This window comes from Montipora foliosa, chromosome 4 (genome assembly GCF_036669935.1).
Source record: "Montipora foliosa isolate CH-2021 chromosome 4, ASM3666993v2, whole genome shotgun sequence".
Classification (NCBI taxonomy): domain Eukaryota; kingdom Metazoa; phylum Cnidaria; class Anthozoa; order Scleractinia; family Acroporidae; genus Montipora; species Montipora foliosa.
Window position 1 is genome coordinate 28,714,515 of NC_090872.1, and position 20,000 is coordinate 28,734,514.

The 20,000-nt window shown below is 39.8% G+C and overlaps 1 protein-coding gene across 1 annotated transcript in view; it reads left to right on the forward strand.

Moving 5' to 3' along the window:
* The window catches only part of LOC138000524 (kelch-like protein 12), a 4,873-nt gene extending 587 nt beyond the window's left edge, over positions 1–4,286 (forward strand). Inside the window, exon 1 of the mRNA XM_068846984.1 lies at positions 1–4,286. This exon is cut by the window's left edge and continues 587 nt beyond it. Coding sequence (XP_068703085.1) covers positions 1,273–2,982 — 1,710 coding nt within the window. The 5' untranslated portion in view covers positions 1–1,272 and the 3' untranslated portion in view covers positions 2,983–4,286.
* The last annotated feature ends 15,714 nt before the right edge of the window (positions 4,287–20,000 follow it).

Consider the following 20,000-nt stretch of genomic DNA (forward strand, 5'->3'; position numbering starts at 1 on the left):
ACTGGTACATATGCTTGATTTATTTGATGAAATTTCTTTTCCCTCAGAGCGAAACTTTCTTCTTGAGTGTGTTTAAAACAGGATACTGTAATAGGGTGTACTAGCAAAGAGCGAGAGATCACTGTCTATATTGCAGAATGAAAGACTTCGAAATGCAAGAACCATTTGTCTGTCTTTACCATTTTTCGTCCATAAGTCGTCCGTTCCCAGACCTTGTTCCAACAAATGTTGACGAATTCAACTTTTTTAGTTAATTTCCCCGACCGCTCTCAAACGAGCTTGAGTATCTACAAGCGCTCTCACGCCCGAATCGATAAGCAAAATAATTTAATTTAACTACAGTTAATTAAAATGGATCTTTTCACGTTGTCAAAGCCGTTATAGTGCGTGAAGGCACTGAAGCAGCACACGGACCTTCGAAACAGTTTGGCCTTTTCCTCTCGGGCCGAAGTCACGCAACGCTTTTTGTCGCAACAGCTGATGAGAACCGGTTTTTCGATTTGTCCAATCAGAAACTCCTCGAACGTAATGTCCAATCAGCGAACTAGGACAAATTCTGTCCCAATTTGATGACATGGAAATGAGGTTCTGGGGTCGTGCGACCAGAGGCATTTTTTTCGTCCTCGACCGTTGATTTGGAATCGCTGGGTCTCTCTGCAGGTACCGGAAAGCATTGTGTTTTTGGTCACTTGGGATTAGTCTTTATTTGGAGTTCTCTTGTTTTCTGTCGTTGTTTCTTTTGTTTTACGTAATTTCTGCTCCGGACCTGCAGAAGCTGCCGAATCGCTGATCGTTCTCTCCGACCTTCTGCACAGGTCATGGGATCAAATCACGATGAATCCTGATTTATCAGGCCTTCCTTTTTGCTGCCGCGAAAGTGGTGCTGACACAACTGCCTTGATCATTTCAAGACTTCTTAAAAACGCCAAAAATACATTTAGTTTCCTAACTGTCGAGGCTAAAGAAAGAATTTCCCAGTAAGTAAATGAGAATTTTAATATGATTAAATTGGGCCGTTGCTTAACCTCTGAGATGATCTGTGCAACTACAAATATCAAAGCGATGAAGCCTAAATCATGAAACAGAGATGCTTTGAATCTTCTAAAACACTGAATTAAATGCTGGCTTGGAAGGTAGGTCGCGTAAGTAAAGTTAAAGATATTTGCTTTGCGTTGTTCCGTTCCATCTGAGTAGAGCTTGCTTCAGACACGTATAATTAATGCAGAACGATTAGCATGAAAATAATTATTGCATTTACTCGGATCGATAAAAATGGCGGACGAAACAAATCTCAAAACTCTTGCCGTATCAAACAAGGAATATCAGAAGATTCTTCTCCAAACCGCCGATGAACTTAGAAAGGAGGGGTTGCTTTGCGATGTTAGGATTCTCGTGGAAGGCCAAAGTTTTCTTGCGCATCGAAGTATTCTCGCTTCAGCCAGTGGATATTTCCGAGGTTTATTCACGAACGACATGAAAGAGAAACAAATGATGGAGTGTAAACTTGACGAGTTGTCGTCTTTAGTCATGGAACCGCTTCTTTGTTACATTTACACTGGAAACGTTACACTTACAGAGGAAAATGCTGAAAATGTTGTGGCTGCATCCGATTATTTGATCATCCAGAGCCTCAAGGATATTGGATGCCAGTTCTTGGAAAGCCTTCTATCGCCTTCAAGATGTTTTGGATTGAGAGATTTTGCTGAAAAATACAGTTGCGAAGCCCTTAAATCCGCTGCTACAAGCTACATCGTGAAACATTTCACAGAAGCCTGTGATACAGAGGCTTTCAAAACGATCGATTACAAGGTCTACGTCGAGATTATCGCGCGAGATGATCTCGAGGTTTCGCGCGAGGAAGACGTGTATGAGACGTTGATCACATGGGTGAATCACGATTTGGAATCACGCAGAGAGCATTTTGAAGAGCTGTTTGGCAAAATTCGATTGACAACAATGTCGAAACATTATTTGGTTGACCAGGTTGAAAGTGAAGAGCTCGTAAGCAGCAGTTTTCACAGCACAAAGCTAGTGCTACGAGCTTTGAACTCGTTTGTTCTTCACGCGTACGATGAACAAGAACCAGCCCGAAAGAATCTCGAAAGGCACTTAGATGTAATCGCTGTGTGTGGTGGCAACCTTAGCAAAGAGGCAACCTGTTATTCGCCACAGAGAGACAAATGGCTGCCGCTTGCAGACATGCTCCGCCCACGAGATGAGCATTGTACTGCTGTTCATGACAACGTTTTGTACTCGTTCGGAAGCACTCAGCCAGAAAACGGGCAATCCGTCGAGCAGTACAACGCCCACACCAATACATGGCTAGCGGTAGCGAATATGCCGCAAATGCGCTGCGCAGCCACTGCCGTAACATCCGGGGATCATATTTTTATCATTGGAGGTAGAATACCAAATGGCGGCTCCACCAAACAAGTCATGCGTTACGATGCGGACATCAACAAATGGTTTGTGGAAACACCCATGTCTTACAAACGGGCTGGTCTTTGCTCGGCGGCATGTCGCGGTTTTGTGTACGCAATAGGTGGTTTGAGCGATAGAAGTGAGTTTCTGAGAACCGTCGAGCGATATAATCCACGTAAAAAAGTGTGGAACGACGTTTCACCGACGCAAGTGGCGCGGTACTTTGCCTGCGCGGTGGAAATGAATGGAAAGATCTTTGTAATCGGTGGCCAATCCTCGACGGGGGCGTATCTGTCTTCGTGTGAAGCGTTTGACCCTGAGACAGGAAATTGGGCTTCACTGCCTAATTTCTCCATTCCTCGCCAAGCTGCTGGTGTAACTAGACTCGGAAACAGGATTTTCCTTTTCGGGGGCTGCAATAACTCCGGAAGTCTTGATAGCGTTGAATGCTACGACGAGCGCAAGAGACGCTGGGAAACGATGACCAAAATGCCTTGCAAGAGATCTTGGGTCCAATGTGGCGTGCTTCGAGTGGCGAAGGATCTTTTTCCATTGAACTAGTGAAGCGTCTTCTGGGAAAAAAGATTGAAACGACAAAGCTTAGCTAGATAGACTAAGAGCAGCTGCGAAAATTGGCCAAGGAAACGTGACAGCAAAAACTAAAATCGCCCACATTTAGCCCTTTCATTTATTTTTTTTTTGCAGTCTACTGAAATAAGAAGATTTTCTTAATCGGTATCGTGACCAATCCATCGGCGGGATGTCTGTAGTGTATCGCGGCAATGATGGTCTTGCGTGTGGTCCCGCGTGTTGTTAGGACGCCAGTCGCTCTGACCACAACTTGAACTGGATTTATTCTGAGTCGAATCCCGCTTGAACTTCTCGTCTACGCGTGTATATAGCCAGCTACCCTTCCTTCAACAAGTTTCCATTCTTAAATTTTTGTCTTCATATCTATGTATAACCTGTGTCATCGGCCCTGAAAAGCCCTAAACGGGAGCGGTCAATAGACCATTTTCGAATTCTCACGGCTGGACTGGATCTAGCATGGAATGGAAGCTAATGCGGGCAAATCTTTTCAAATGCAAATTAATTTGCCCGCATTAGCCTCCACTTCATGCTAGATCCAGTCCAACCGTTAGAATACGAAACTGGCCTATTAAGTGTCTTTATATGTTTTCTCCTTGTCTGCAATGTCCGAGCAGTGGATGTTGAAATAATCATTGTAGCACGATCAGTAATTTTCACGTAAAAGAGCGGAGCGCACGGGACCCGGACGGTTATGAAGCTTAAGGCCGGGACACACTAGGCGACAAGTCGATATCACTGCGCACACGCAGTGATCTCGTATGAGGGGCAATGTCAACTAGTTTTCTATTTCAATATGGCTGACCATATGACGCTCTCTCGTGGTTCTTTTATATTTTGTCGCAGCGTGACACATGGTGCGAAAACGCTGCATTCGCTAACTGTGTCGCTGCGGTTAGTCGCGTGAATTCAAACTGGTTTGAATTCGTGCGACTGATCGCGGCGACAAAATTCTGCCGCAGCGACAATGATTTTCATAAAATTCACCGTCTCCCATAAGGCGACTTGTCCCCGCGACGTATCGCCTAGTGTGTCCCGGCCTTTATGACCAGCTATGAAGCCAGCTTCCCTAGGGAGATGGTCGATTAATGCTTGTTAAATTGGTTTGAAAGGGGTTTAAAGCACATTTGAAGAAATTCATAAGGCTAAACCTGGTCAAAATATAATCAATTAAGTCTTAAACAATGTAATAAATGTTGTCTTAACAGTTGCGTTTAAAGATGATTATTTTAACTTTTAGCCTTTTTCATAATGTAATAAATAATATTTAGATATAATCAATGCCATTGCTTACTGTTATTCCTCTCGCAAGAATTTCTTCCTCTATATTCCTGAATTTTTTTGATTCTACCCTGTCATAGTAGGTGTGTCGGCTCGCTCTGATGTGTGAGCTTTACTTGGGTTTTTTTTTTTTTTTTTTTTTTAGTAAAAGACTCTGTACAGGGCAACCCATCAGGTGTTTTTCTGTAAATCGCTCATAAAATGTCGCTATATCGATTACATGTAAAAGACCCAATATTTCGGAAATGCAGCTGGTGGAAAATTGGTGGAATGGATACAAGACTGGAAAGCCCACCCCCATCCTAAATTTACCTCGTTTCAACCCTCCGCCAGTGGTAAAGAAAGTGTAGCAATCGTTTTGGTTGTGACGTCATCCTACGACCTTCCGCATGTTCGACTTTTCATGAACGCCAATACCTTCACCGACCAAAAATGTCTGCGCATGCGTTGCGCCATACGGCACGTGATACGTTCACTGGCGAAAAATGTCTGATTAGTCGACGCCTTTTCATGTGACTTCAATAGATCAAATTAAACGTGGCTGCCATCGGATATAAATCAGATCACCCTGAATTTAAAAAAACCCGTTTTTCAGGCCTGTAAAACTGACGAATGTTTTGACTGCATAGTGCGTTTCTATGCCAGCGAGATTCTCTTATGAATCAACAGTTCTACGAGAGAATCTTTTTTAGGAAATTTCAAGGTCAACGCGAGTCTCGGTTGCTGTGACAGTATTTGAGTGGAAATTCGTTTGTGGGGCTTGGCCGGCTAATGGATTACTATCGTGATTTCAATTCAATGGAGCAAAAAATACACCACTAAATTTCCAAATGTTCTTCTCTTCCGACTAAATATTTACGTGCTATTTCCGCGGGGGACTGCGTCTACCAGAAGAGATTTTTGAGCCATTTTTTCAAAATTAAGTTGTTAAAATTGCGATTCAAGTGATCCAGAGAAGCAAACTCTTTAAGACCGACGAAAAAAAAAAAGACATGCATGAGGTCTCCGAAAACTTAGAAATGTATTTCAGTTGTTATTTTAAATTGAATTTAGCAGCAATAATAAACAATATCACACTTTCAAACATGTCATAGACCTTATTCATAAATGGCGGTCAATTTATAATTTTTTTGTCGAAGTGCAAATTAGCCTACCAAGCCTCGATACCATACAGTGAATTGAAAAGAATTCTTGCTCTAAAATGAGGCTTGGTAGGCTAATTTGCACTTGGACAAAAGAATTATAAATGTGACCGCCATTTATGAATGAGGTCTATAGTACCTCATATTGGGTACACTAGAAGAAAACCTTTTAGTTGCAATTATATTTTGCCATTTGTCGTTCCAAGCAAAGTGCCATTTGTTTGCTTCCCGCCCAAAATAGAGATAAACATAGATTAGGTTAACTCGGAATAGCCAACAATATTCCAAGTTGAAATTTTGATTCAGGAATCCCACTTGCTACCAGGAACCGGGGAGGCGCAGTGGCCGGAGTGAGTGGTCCGGAGCCTCTTTTCAACCAGGTGTTTAAATGGGTAACGGCGAAATGCTGGGGGTAACCCCGCGATGGATTAGCATCCCATCAAGGGGGGAGTTAAGAATACTCCTAGTCGCTTAGTGCTACCGAAGCCGGGGATAAGCACCGGCGTGTTGGGTCATTGGTTCGGACAGCGCTTACCTATCTACCCTGCTACCTACTTACTAGCAGGGAGGATTTTACTGTAACAAAATATTACTTCATGCAGCCAATTATACGCCTTCATCACATACTAGTGGGTCAATGTCACAACAACAAAAATAATTAATCAAGAATTGATTTTATCTTCTTGCAATATAAAAGAATAATTATTCATTATTATTGATTTTCGTAATTGCTGGAAGATAAAAAACAGCAGGAGGATATAAAATTAGGTAACTTCAAAGTTTAGAAAACTTTGGTTCAGTACTTGCCATCCTCCAAAACTTCAAGCTGGCCTACTAAATACTTCCAGCACAATAAATTATTTAACCTTTCTTTGCGGACTCTGGTTGCAACACAGCCGCTTCAATAGATTTTTGATCCCTTCCATTTAACTTAAAAAAGAACTGTATAACTTCATATTTCTGTAACAATTCTTTAAATACATTGAGCAAAAGCATGCAAAGCTACATTTGAAAGAGGGATAATCCAACATTGCAGTATTCTAGGTAAGACTTCACACAAATAATTCCTGTTACCTTTCCGTGTGTAAAAAATATTTCAACATTAGGTGCCGGCCTGAACCGGCCATACCGGCCATATTTTACTCGTCAATGGGGAACCCCTGGGAGTCAGTGGGTTAAATAATACTAATCATTCCTACCATTCCAAAGATGAATTGCAGTAAGTGTAAGAAGTAAAAAAAAGGGGGCCAACTTTTTCAAGCTGTAATCTATTTCCATCCTTGATTTAGTCCCTGGATGGTATTAAACAACAAAATAAACAAACTTCCCCAAGGGGGACTCCCTTACAAAAATTACAAAGGTTCTTGTTGTACCTTTTTGGAGATAAATTGTGGATTTGCAATGTTAAGACCAAACAGGTCTGCTGGTGGAGATGCTGCACTACCTTTAACGCTATCAACCTGAAAAATGACTGAAACAGTAGAGGAATTTGGTACTCCAGCTGTGAGCAGATAACTTTACTTATGAATTATAAAATGCCAGTCATTTGTCCTATTGATTTAATGACATACATGATTTAATGATATATACAACATTGTTCTGCAATACTACTCAAATACCATTATAGTCTTTTTAACCTAACTTTTTGGCACAGTTTACTCTTTGAGCCGCCGGCTTTCAACTTTCTATGGTGATGGTGATGATTGATCACTTTGTTTTGGTTGAAATGAAGAAAAGAAAATCAAAGTATAATAATAGCACTTTATAATATTATGTTCCACTAACGACCAAATACTAATGATTTTAACTACAGGTAAAGTCTGTCAAATTTCCATCCGAGTTACCTGACAGCTCTTACAGTACTTCTCAATGTAAAGAAATGGAATCCTGTGGACTATAGAAATGCTGTATATTACAAATTTAGTTATGTAAACTCTTCAAGGTTTGCCTGCTTCAGGAACTTCAAATCCATGAATATTTTAAATATTTTTCCTAGACTCCTTCAAACTATGTACGCTTTTTAATGGTTTGCCTTTTAAAAGTAACATTCAGAATCTAATGCAAATACAACTGAGGCTGTTTTGCATTATTTTCAAAACTGAAGACAACAATATCCTTTATTTAAACACAATCAATATTAAAGCAATCATTCATGCTCGTGGGGTCATATGCGAACTATAATAAAGATACCCTACAGGACAAGAAATAAAAACTTAAAACTAACTTAAACTATGTGGCAGACTAAGGACATCAACACATAAGAGATGAGAAATAGAAATCAATTGCTATCCAAAGATCATATTGCAAATATTATAAAAGGTTGATTGCCAAGTTCGTTGTTCAAAGTGGTAGAGCATGTTTGAAGTCCAGCAGGACCATGGTGAGAAGTTATGAGCAAAACGTATCACGTATCACGTTAAAGTCGTCGATTGCACCAGGGCGGAAAATGTATAAGCGATAAGCGCCCTGATTGCACTGCTTGAACACTACGGTTTTTTTGGCGGGAAGTTGCATAGGTTGGAACCCGCCTTTTTTTGGGCGGGAAGTTGCCTGGCCAGCGTATTGCATCTAGCGCTGCCTTTTAGTAAAACAAGCAGTAAGTATGATTTTTTTTAAGAGATGTCGTACAACAAGGAACGAAGAAAAAGTGGACATAAACGTTAAGCAGGCGACGAGTTGGAGTAGGCGATGCTCGACGTGAAATAGAGGGACTCAGAGCACGAGAATACAGGTGAAATATCAGCTGGTATCGGTGACAAACAACGAGAGAGAGTGCAAGAAAGAACCCGAATAAACAGATAAAAACATATTGACGAGCAGCAGGAAGAAAGAGCAAGCAAAAGCACGAGAAAGCAGTCTGAATAATGCTGACCAAAAACGGCGAAAAGAGCACGGGAAAAATGGACTAGCAGGAGGGCCTGGTCGTATGGTAAGTTATGAAAATATCTGACAAGACAAAGATAAGTCAGTGGCTCAGCATTATATATATTGCTCCGTAAAGGAACGCTTGGTGTATTTGTTTGACACCCTCTTCAAAACCACATGGTAAAATTACGTGCTTTAGAACATCAGTACAGTGACAATGAACCTTAAATTAAAGTGGAAGGCCGTTTATGTCAAACTTCAACAACTGACACGCATTTTACGCACTTAAATGGTTGGCTGTTCTGTAGTAAGTCACTATCCAGAATATGAAATATACTTCACGTTTAACCGTTTGGTAAACGTTTTGTACACACCTTTACCTTAGATGTCCTTAGAGTGTGCATATTCACGGTTACTCACTTACATATTCTGCAGCTAAAGTTTGAATGTATTTACGTGCCCAAATACATATATTACCGCCACCAATGGCTCAGTTGGTTGAGCACAGGGCTGCCATGCGGGAGGTCGTGAGTTCGACTCCGGCCGGACCAACACTCAGGGTCTTAAAAAACCATAGGCCCCGTCTCACAACCCTTCTATGTTCATAAACTCTGTGGAACGTTAAAGATCCCACACACTAGTCGAAAAGAGTAGGGCATGGAGTTCCCGGTGTTGTGGTCTGACCTTTCCTTCAGCAATGTGGTCGGCTTGGCGTAATATTCTGAATGGACTACTGATCAATGACTCCACATTACATAACAACAAAACAGACAGTAGTCAAATTGAAGGAGTCCAAGTGCTGAAACTGGTAAATTTGTGCACAGATTGATGGTGACTTATCATTTGAACAACTGGGACGAGGGGCCCGTTTCTCGCCGGAAACTCCCGAAAACCGGCCGCAAAGCTATTCGTGAAACTGTCAACCGCTTGTTTTGGAAAGCCGATCTTTTAACACGTTTTCAAAGTAGCAACGCGAAATGACTGTGAGGTTTGACGAATGAAATCCTTTACCGTCTTTGAGATACAGAGGAAATTGTGACACCCGAAAATGGTCCGTAAAGTTTCGGGACTTTCTAGAAACGGGACCCAGGAGTCCGTTATGGTTTCCTCTCAAATGTACGTAAGAGCACCCATCCTTCACACTACCAACTATTCCAATTCTAGGTCTCTTGCGTACCATTTTATCCGGCTTCAATTACTTCGACTGGTAAGTGCAGAAATTAAGGTGTAACTTAACCAGGCTTTCTGCCTCTTTTAACATACTGAATATGATACAACCCACCCATAAAACCCATAAATTTTCGGGCGACTTTATTGGCTAATTTACGTCACGTGGTGCAAACTCACAGGACAGTTATCACGCAATAACCCCCATTTGCGTGGATATTTGCCCTGCGAAATGCTGTAGCGATCATTTCCGTTGAAAAGAAACAAATCCGGCGGAAAAAAGGCAGCAAAAGAGTTTTCATTTTACCGGGAAGAAAAACAACTCGTCTTCTGGCCCCAGTTGTTCAAAAGGTGGATAACGCTATCCACCGTATAAATCGCTATACATTCGGTAGCGAAATTGGTTTCTCTATGACTTTATCCACTGGGTAGTGATTTATCCGGCGGATAGCGATATCCATCGTTTCAACAACTGGGGCCTGGAGTCTAGTGATAGTGACATTAAAAGCCGGGTCGCAAGTACTGTTCGGAAAAGTACAAGAAAGTCAACAGAACATGCTGTCAACGTCTTTGAAGGTGAACAAAGAGATTAAATCCTATTTACACCGAGTCGTTTTATACATTAGAAAATTTAATACTCTGTGTTTACTAACTATAAAATAAACCAACCTTTCGAAGGAGAGAAAAATTCCCGCCGCACTTGAAAACACTGTCATCCAGACTTTGCACATTCTGTCTTTCATCGTTGAATTAAATTTCTTTTTCAGTATACAAAAAAGCGCCTTGCTTTCGAGTTTTCGACTGGCAGTGATAGTTAAAATAGTTTTATTTTTTTTCTGAGACAGACACGCTTTCTTTTTAAATTTTGAAAGGGGCATCCAAAAAGTCACATTCAACACTGGCTTTTTACGAACGGTTGTTTTGCGTGGTATGAAAATTAATGGCAGGGTTATAAGATAAATAAACCCCTTTCTGGCTTGCTGGTATGTTGGCTGATAATGTCCTTGGCCGAGAGATTACCCTCAGTATTTCTTATTTTCCCTCGAAGCTTCGCTTCTCGGCCAAATATTCATTTTTTGGACACGCTCTCAACCGCGGACATCATCAGCCGCCATACCAGCCACCAGAAGGGGTTTATTTACTTAATATTTAGAAGAAATGAAATTTCATTAATTTGAACGGTGACAAAATCATCGCAATTAAATGAGAAACTTATTATAAGTAGTTGCCAGGAAGCCTGAAAAAATTCAGCCTTGAGCGGGGTTCGAACCCATCGCCGTGTGCAAATCAAAAGGTCATGGATTCGAATCCCAGTTGCACGTTGTGTGCATTCTTGGAAGTTGTTGCTCAAAGTTTGAAAGTGGTCAAACGTTTGAGCCAACATTTCAGTCTTTTGTTTCGTTCCGTCCATATCATTGCCGGCAACGAAACGTCAAGTAAAAAATCATTTTGAGGGATGCGTTTATATCTGATGTTTGTCACTGCTGTTTGTGTATTGTTCCTGATACTGAACTGAGATGGCCAAAGAAAAAAAGTGTTTACGGCAACGCTATCCATCAGTTGGGCAACGAATGCCGGGTTGGAAGCTTTAACAAGACGACGACGTCTGCAACAAAATAGTTATCTGAAAATATAAGTCCGTGTTACTGTAATAATTTCTCGATCATTCCAAGTCGTTCGACCGTGCGTGAATGGGTGTACTGTACCAACATCCAGGAATAAGATTGGTATGAATGGTATTGATAACGAAATGTTCACATTGCACTCAGGTTGACAACATGAGACTTGGAGAATCATGTTGTGAATGTAGCTTTAGTAAAGTTGCAATTCAAAGTTTTGACACTTCTCAGTGCTTGTGTCTTCATCAGAGATGATCCAAAGTTATCGCAAGAGTCCTTTTAAAGGCGCAACGATTTGCTAAGAAAACAAAGGAAGTTCATAAGTTCAGACATATCTTTGCCCGCATTATTGCATGTAAATTCTCTTTTTTTTCCCTGTTGTCTTCCTCCTCTGGCATCGGGTCTTTCAGTGGCTGCTGTTAATGCTGAGTCTGTTACTGCCTTCAAGCGAATGCTTTGCCAATCATAAGACAATATTTCAACGCAACGCAATGTAAATATTTATATGCTGTAAATAATTTAATTTATGTATTTATTTATTTACTTTTGCTAGTTTTCTGTTTCGTCGCTGATTGTTTTAGTATCCTGTATAGTCTCACGACTTCTAGGATTATTAAATATGTATCCATGTAAAGGATGCGACTTTTAATAGCAATTAACGTCCTTGTCAGGTAAAAAGGTCGCCATACTCACAATTCAAAGGAGCTTAGGATGCATTTTTTTGTCAAGCTTCCAAACAACGACGTTGAGGGTGCTTCCGGATAATGGTGATAGTCTCAGAATGACCCCACGCAGTTGCGCTATTAATATTAGTTTGGGAAACGTACTCTAACAAAGCAGAGTTTTCCTTTTTGCAAAGTCCTGGTGAAAAAAACAACACCTGTGTTGGATGCTCTTCCAAAGAGTAATCCTGTAGCTATTCCAGACTGCTATTTTCATTGGTCTCCATTTTTTTATCCTCGGATTTTAGAGTAGCGTAGTGTAGTACCCTACTCAGTCTTTGCGAATGGAGGTGAATGTGGGTTCTTTTACGCTCCATAGGGTTATGAACATTGAAGGGTTATGAGACGGGGCTTTCGGTTTTTCGTCCTAATCCGAGAAGACTAGAGAGTCTAACCATTTTCAGATGCAGTTTATCCTCAGTTAGCTTGATCCCGCGACCTCCCCGCACAGTGGTCCGATGTCCAACCAACTAATCCAACCGGTTTGCGCTCGAGAGTGATAGAGTAACTCAAAGTGATATAGTTTCAGAAGACGTTCTCGTCGTCCTCCTCGCGAATGCTATAGTTTCCTAGTGATCTTTAGTAATGACGACGACTAAAGCAACGGCTACGCCACAAAATAAAAAAATTTAACTATTATTCACCGCGAAACGGTGAGGTAAACATCCACCACTTTCACCGGTCGACAATGCAACCTCGTTCCTAGGGTTTTCTCCTACTCTTCTCCAGGGGAAGAGTAGGAGAGAACCCTGGGAACGAGGTTGCCGATAATGATGTGGTGGACATCCGCTGTCAGGTTGAATCCGTTTTTACCTACTAGATGAATACGCACTCAGAGGAATTGAAAAAACTTTTTGGAGTCTAAATTAAGCCCAGAGAAAAATTATGGTCAGGTTAGGATTAGTTTTGGTTATAATACGAGGATATTGACTTATTATACAAAATTAAAGTCAATGATGAAAATAACTGTGTTCGTCGTTGTCGTGAAGACACAGCACTTTAGATCTGGAGGGACTGAGTTCTACTACTGCATAGAACATTTCGTTGTTCCCTTACCGCTGCGCTGTAAACATTGACTAAATGGATAAATGAAATGTATGAATACAGAAACCGATAAGATGATACGAATCATTAAGAAGATGAATTGAAATCCGAAAGACAGAGTTTGAGGGAAGGTATAGCTGTTTTCAGTCCTTTTGGGGTGGGGTGGGGAGTTGATAGCTGTTTAAAAGAGGTAGAATGCATATTCAACTTAGATAAAATGACGATCACCAATTTAACCTAAGTAAAAACGGATTCAACCCCTCGGAGACCGGATTTGACATTTGACCGACAACATATAAATATGAGCATAAGTTTAAACATAGTCCATGCAGTGAATGACTTAAGCTTGCCGGGCTAACCCTGGTTCAAAAAAGGCAAAGAGCTGAAAAATCGAAGGAGAATAAACATTGAACGTCAAAACGAAAACGACAATTCGCCCACGCTGTATGGAACAAAACCCTCAGATCTGCCAAACTTCCCACAGTGGGTGGTAACAACTCTGATTTCAGCATCGTTCTTTGGTTTATTCTTTGACAAGATGGAACTGCGATCCAATCACCTGTCCATGTTATTGAGGCTTTAACAAAGAAACCTCTAAGGTCCAGTGCTTTTTTTTTTTCATTGTTACATATTTTTATTCAGCTTTGCGATTTGTGAATTGACTAGTTGTTTGAAAGCTTTTTAGTATTTAAACAAACACTCTTCTTTTGTTTGGAAAGCGACTCTGGATTGATAAATTTAAGTTGTCTTGTATTTGGTTTCAGACCCTGAAGCGTGTGACAATCTGGAATTAGCATAGAGCAAGTTTTAGAACAATTAGTTTAGCTCTATAAGCTGCTTCAAGTAGATCAATGCTTTTCTCTTTTGATTTGGCCTTTTCAACACTGTTTTATAAAAATGAACGGCCTTGAAGCACTATCATAATAATTTGCCGAAATTAATGACAATGATTTATTTCTCTGTTTTAATAACCTTGAACTTAAATCAAGTGAAATCAATATCAAAAATAGACTTCCCCGACTAAGGGACGAGTGACACCCTCGAACGACAACATTTTCTTAGGTCGAGGTAAATTCTCAAAATCTGCTTATTATTAATCTAATTCTTGGTTTGTTAAGTATATAAATTCATCAAGACAAGTCATTCTATTCCATTCGTAGTCGCAACTAACCCGAGGGCAGAGCTAACCGCAAGAAATATTAGCTCGCGATATATCTTTGCCGCCGATAAGCAGAAGCTATTTTTGACAAAACAATGGTCACTCCTTTCATCGTCAAAGCGATGAAAAGGAATTGTTTTCATTGTTATCAGTCACTTACCGCGTTAAATCGATATTGAGTATGTCTAACGGAATAACATTTGATTTATCACTTTGAACAGTGCCGGATACCGTTAAGGCAGCACGAGAAAATGTAATTGTATGAATACGCTTTCTCTCTCTTTCGCTCTCTCTCTCTCTCTCTCTCTCTCTCTCTCTCTCTCTCTCTCTCTCTCTCTGACTCCCTCTCTATTTATCATTCTATAAGGACACAGTAAAACTCTGCGTTAGAAAGGAGTATCTAATTCGCGGTTATCCTCAGTTAATAGATGGATTGGGAAAAGTACTTTAGACGATCGACAGGTGAAAGACAGTCATACGAATGGTCGCACCATGTCAGGGCAAACTATTACATAGTTCATTTTATCTTCAAATTTTCGCTGAGAAACAACATGAGATAAATATGTTAACAGGTTTTGAGACGAATTTTGAGCCTTCTTAAAATTAAATTCCTTTGGACGTATCGATTGTTTTTGCAAAGCCTTAAAAGAAAGTTTCAAAGTGGCAACCGTCAGATGAGAAATTCAAGGAATCTATGGTGTAGTTTCCTGAATCATGGCCTTGTTGTTTACTCGTCCCGTAATGTGGTTTACGTGCTCACCCAAACGGCACAATGATTGAATAGAAACAATACGACAACATGGCGTAATTGTAAACATAATTTTTTCGTTTTGATTTTGGAAAAACTAGCTGATATGCCTAAGGGTGTTTTTGATCGAATCAGGCGTTACTAGACGACCGCCGCCAAGACGCTGTATAGCATAAAGTGCGATTTTTCGTCCGATCCCGTTTCAAAGTAAACACGGATTTTAGACAAAACACTCAGCCGAAAAACGCGGCTAACGATAAGAATGATTTACAAAATATTGTGATCTGCTATAGACAAGGTAAATATTTACCGACTGGGTTTGAATTTAATTGCGCAATGTTTGCTGAGAGACAATCGTCTAAGAGGAAAGTTGGATAGCGACCCCTAACCAAACTTAATTGTTTAAAAGATAAGCAATGTTTTTTTAACGACAACGCCCTCAATTTTACATGGAAATTATGCATGTACTGAGATACCGTTGTTTGGTCTTCGCTGCAGAAATTTTTCGCCAATTCGCCATCTCTAAACGTAAACTGAAATTGAGCGTTGTCCAGGGACTGAGTAATTCGTGGAAGCAAACACTTGCGCCGAATTTTCTTAAAATATCTTTGGAATTTTCACATCAGTAAATACTTGTCTCACTGCCTGTTGACTTTGGAGTTCCGAACGTCTTTGAAAGCAGTTAAAGTTGGTTTTCTAACATTCTCTTCATTTCTTTATCCACACATGCATCTTCACTTGATCTCCGGCGGGGTACTGACTGTAACACACTCGATCAGCGAATGATGATATGCTGTTCAACGGAAGTCTATATTTTGAGCTGTGTTTGTCTTACAGTAATGCCGGCGCAAAAGGTTTAATCTTTCTATAAGCAAGGTGTGCCTTAGAATAATGGTAGTGCCTTTCAGAAATTTCCAATGGGACGAGCTTGTTATTTATTATAATCGGCTGTATAGATGCCTCCAATAGAAGCTTAATTTTCTACCTTAGACGAGTCCTAGTCAAGTAGCAGTATATCAGTAAAAAGAAGCACGCCGAACAAGAATGTGCAACGAGACTCCACATCACTGAGGTTCACCGGGAGACCATAGAAACTGGTTAGCTGCGAAACTGTGTTAGGCAAAGGAGTATGGCTCACAAAGATATCAAACTCAGTGGTCACCTTAAGGGGGGTGGTGTAAGGAGAGATACTTGGTTTTCAGGGGTATCCGACTCTAGGAAAAATGTTTTGAAGATGTCACGCACGGCTGTGGTGTAGAGGATGGTGTAATGTTAGAAAGGTTTCTGACGTGAGGTTTCCGCCTAATAAAGCGTATCAAACAGCTCAGAGAATTGTCTGGCTGGAGAGTTGTATGGTTTTTAGCGATCTTACAGATTGTAGAGATGTGTCAGGCTGGCGTAGAGAACTTAAGCGTGCTGCTAATACTTGAGTTTGCTTAACAGAGAAGAGAATGAAAACAGAGAGTGTTCCGATAGAGAGAATTACTAGCTGTCGCGAGGGCACTCCCTGTAAAAACGTAGCCTGTACCAGCCTCCCAGATAGTCGGGAAAGAGAAAAAAACTGCGTGCGAAAAACGAGCGGAGCGAGGGCTTGGGTCGCTTGTTTTTCGCACGCAGTTTTTCTCTTTCCCGACTATCTGGGATCCTGGCACAGGCTACAGTAAAAACGAAGTGTGCCGGTCCCTTTTTTCAATGGAGAGCCAAGACTTAGCATTCTTGGGGTGCAGGGATGGCGCAGTGGTGAGAGCACTCGCCTCTCACCAATGTGGCCCGGGTTCGATTCCTAGACTAGACTCGGCGTCATATGTGGGTTGAGTTTGTTGGTTCTCTACACTGCCCCGAGAGGTTTTTCTCCGGGTACTCCGGTTTTCTCCTCTCCTCAAAAACCAAAATTTGATTTGATTTGCGTTAACTTGTTAATTTCAATTTACAGTGTCCCCGATTAGTGCTCTACAGCGCTAGAAGATTAGACACTTATATAAAGTTTCTTTCCTTTCCTTTTTATTCTTGCTAAGAAAGTCTTTGCGGTACTTTTTGGTGCTCTTATAGATCTGAAAAATCAAAACCAAATAAATTTTCAATGTTAAAAATTGCGAAGCTCTGTTGTTTTAGCATCCATTCTGGCTAGGCAAAAATAATTTGGGACCACGCTCTTAAATGACATTCTGATACTCTTTTTGTAAGATGTTTCCGAAATGTTTCTACGAGTGACACCATTAGTTTTTGGGAGTCATCTACGTGTGTTGTAATGAAGATAAGTTTAGCTTTGAGCAACATGTGAGTCACAGAAAGGTGTGTCCATCCAGGACCCCATGACTTCAAGTCCAGCTTAGAAAGTTATCGAATGGAGAATTTACTGGTTGATAGAGATGTGTGAGTCTCCCAGCTAGAAAAAATGATTGTACAACAGAAAATCACCTCTCTCAAATACAGTACTAATGATCCAAAAGAATACATCTTCTTTTGATAGACATTTTCCGTATGAGTATTAGTAACTTACGAAAATCTCCCATCTCAGAGCGACAAACACATTGTCTGGCAAACTACCATCAAAATATTACCAACAATAATCACCAGACCTAAAACATATCGGAATCGCTGCTAGACAAGGTTTTACAACAAGACGATTTGTTTACCATTTCAAGCACCATGAAGGAGAACAACGACGAGAACAACGAAGTAGTAAATTAAAATCGTAAAACCCTTACAGTTTCCATAATTCTAGGACAGAAAAACAAAAAAAGCTATGAGGGCAATCATTTGTCTTACATTTTTGCTAAGTAAAATTTTGAAATTTATGAGAGATACTGCACTATGTACGAAGCGCGTGACCTATTTCGGCTCCTCGCTCCACGCGCGCTTTATCTCGCGCCCCTCATTCTTAACTCTCTTTCAAACAATTTTCCCTAATTGAACAGAAGATAATTTTCCAAGTGTTTTGCGCCGGCAAAGGCTCAGCCGGACCACAGTTTAAAAATTGTGAGCCAAAAATGAAACCAGAAATAAGAAAAAAAATGATGGCATGGGGCTCACACGAGTTTATAAGTTTATACTGCAGAAGAGCTCTGCGTGATAACTAAGTTAAAATGTCATTAAAATTGCATTTGAAACAGGGTTGGGTATTTAGACAGTTTTATGACATGTGGCCTCCAAGAGTCTTTAAAGTGAACGGAAATTGACGTCTTCACTCAGTCCACACCGCCATATGAAAGACAGGTGGTTTTTTGAGTCCTTCGTAAGCCGCCTTTTAACTCTGAATATCGTTTTACTAAAAAGGCTTTTGTTCAGTACAATATCCTGGAAGGTTCTAAAAGAGCATGCACTTTGAAAAGAAATGGGATGCGGAACACGTCGGCAAAAAGCAAATTTCTTAACACCAATGTATCTGGGGTTGATATTGTTTTATCGCCTATTTACCAGAAGATAGGTGACTTTTTGCAATCTCTTTTGATTTTCTCTTTTAGTTAAGGTCAATATTGTCGTAATGATTATTAAGATTTGTTCTCTATTCAGCTGTTGTCTCGAGTCCTTTGTAAACAACTGCCACACGGCTGCATAATTCAAAGAAAAGAAAGCCCTTAGGAATAAAAGAGAGCTTATTTTATCCATGATAAGGCTATATTGTTTAATCTTAGGGAGACATCTTTTCTGGTTCATGTCGCTTAGAAATTAAATACAAAACTACCTGTGGAAGTCATTTTATAACAGGCGGCTTATTTTTGATGAATATTAAAAATTCCACGTACACTTAGAGTCACTTTAAAATAATAAAACTTGAAATTCTGCTTGCGTGAAATAATCTTTCCTTTGAGCGTTATTCTCTTACTGTATCAATATGGAACGAGATAAACGAAACTTAAGGTCGCCATGTTAAATTTCTCAGTTAAAGGACTGGATTTTTAGCATTTGTGACATCTTTGAACAATTTCAGACTTTACATGGTATCTTACTGAACTCTCATATTATTCTCAATTACTTGTAATACGGTAACCTCAGGCCGTAAACACATCGAAGAAAAACTTAACCATGCACGATAACTGTCTCAAAATGTAATTTCACTTCTAAGTATTATTGATAACATGATATATATTTCGATATATTGGGTAAAGATTATATTTAACGAATACAAAAAAGATATAGTTGACTTTGTTTAGGTTCTATTGTAATATAACCCGTTAATTCAGTAAGTTACTGCAAGAGAGTTCAATAAATTATTATTATTATTATTATTATTATTATTATTATTATTATTATTATTACTATTATTATCAATTTGCTTTAGTAAGCAAAATGTATCTTAATTTAAACACAGACGTTCTGTTTATTTTCCTTAGAAGCACTGACTTTCTGTCAGTTTTCCATTATTTCTGCTTGGTGGCGAAATTTACTTTCATGTTTCACGTTTCATTTTTCCTTCCTTCAATAGGTCCCCCCCACCAATACATACACACTTTGACAAGTAAACATTGGAAAAGTGCATTTCCTTTCTTTGTCACTGATATACACGGATGTGGTGAATAATCCGTATATGTTCACTTTCCATTGTGAGACACAAATAGTCTCCAGGAGTGGCGAGAATCAAATTTCTGTCGATAACATGTCACTCAGAAGGAAATATCACCTATTTTGTTCATTTCGGTTTTAAAAGGGCCTGTTTCCTCATGTATTGCCTAATTTAATTGTCAAAACGTTTTTGATGTGTATTTTTCCGCTTTCCTGATAAACATGACATCTGTGGCTTTTATTTTAATGCGTTATTATGTTCTTCTGCACATAACAAAGAGAATAAAGCTCACGATATTATTATGTCCAACAATATCAGCTTTGTACGTCAAAAGTTGGCTTATAGTCGCATTTTGAATGTTAAATTATGAGGTTTTATTCCAATTAAACGGAGATTAAAATATTTCAAGAGAAACAAAATATTACTACTCAAATAATTGTTTTGAGAGTACCGTGAATTACTAATTTACTTCTATGTGAAAGCAGACTGATATAATGAATTGTATTCATTTAATTTCTTATTTGCTTATGAAATCTAATAAAACAACACCGTAAACATTTACCCTCGAAATTTAGAGGAACGAATTTATTATATCACAGAGGGCCGACTGAACGCGAAATATGAATGCCTTCCAGAGTATAAATGAGCCCTTACTGATAGTTCACTAGCGAGTGTTAATTGCAATAATAGATCTCTGTGAATTTCTACACTTGTCTAGAGCTGCATACCTTGTTAACACA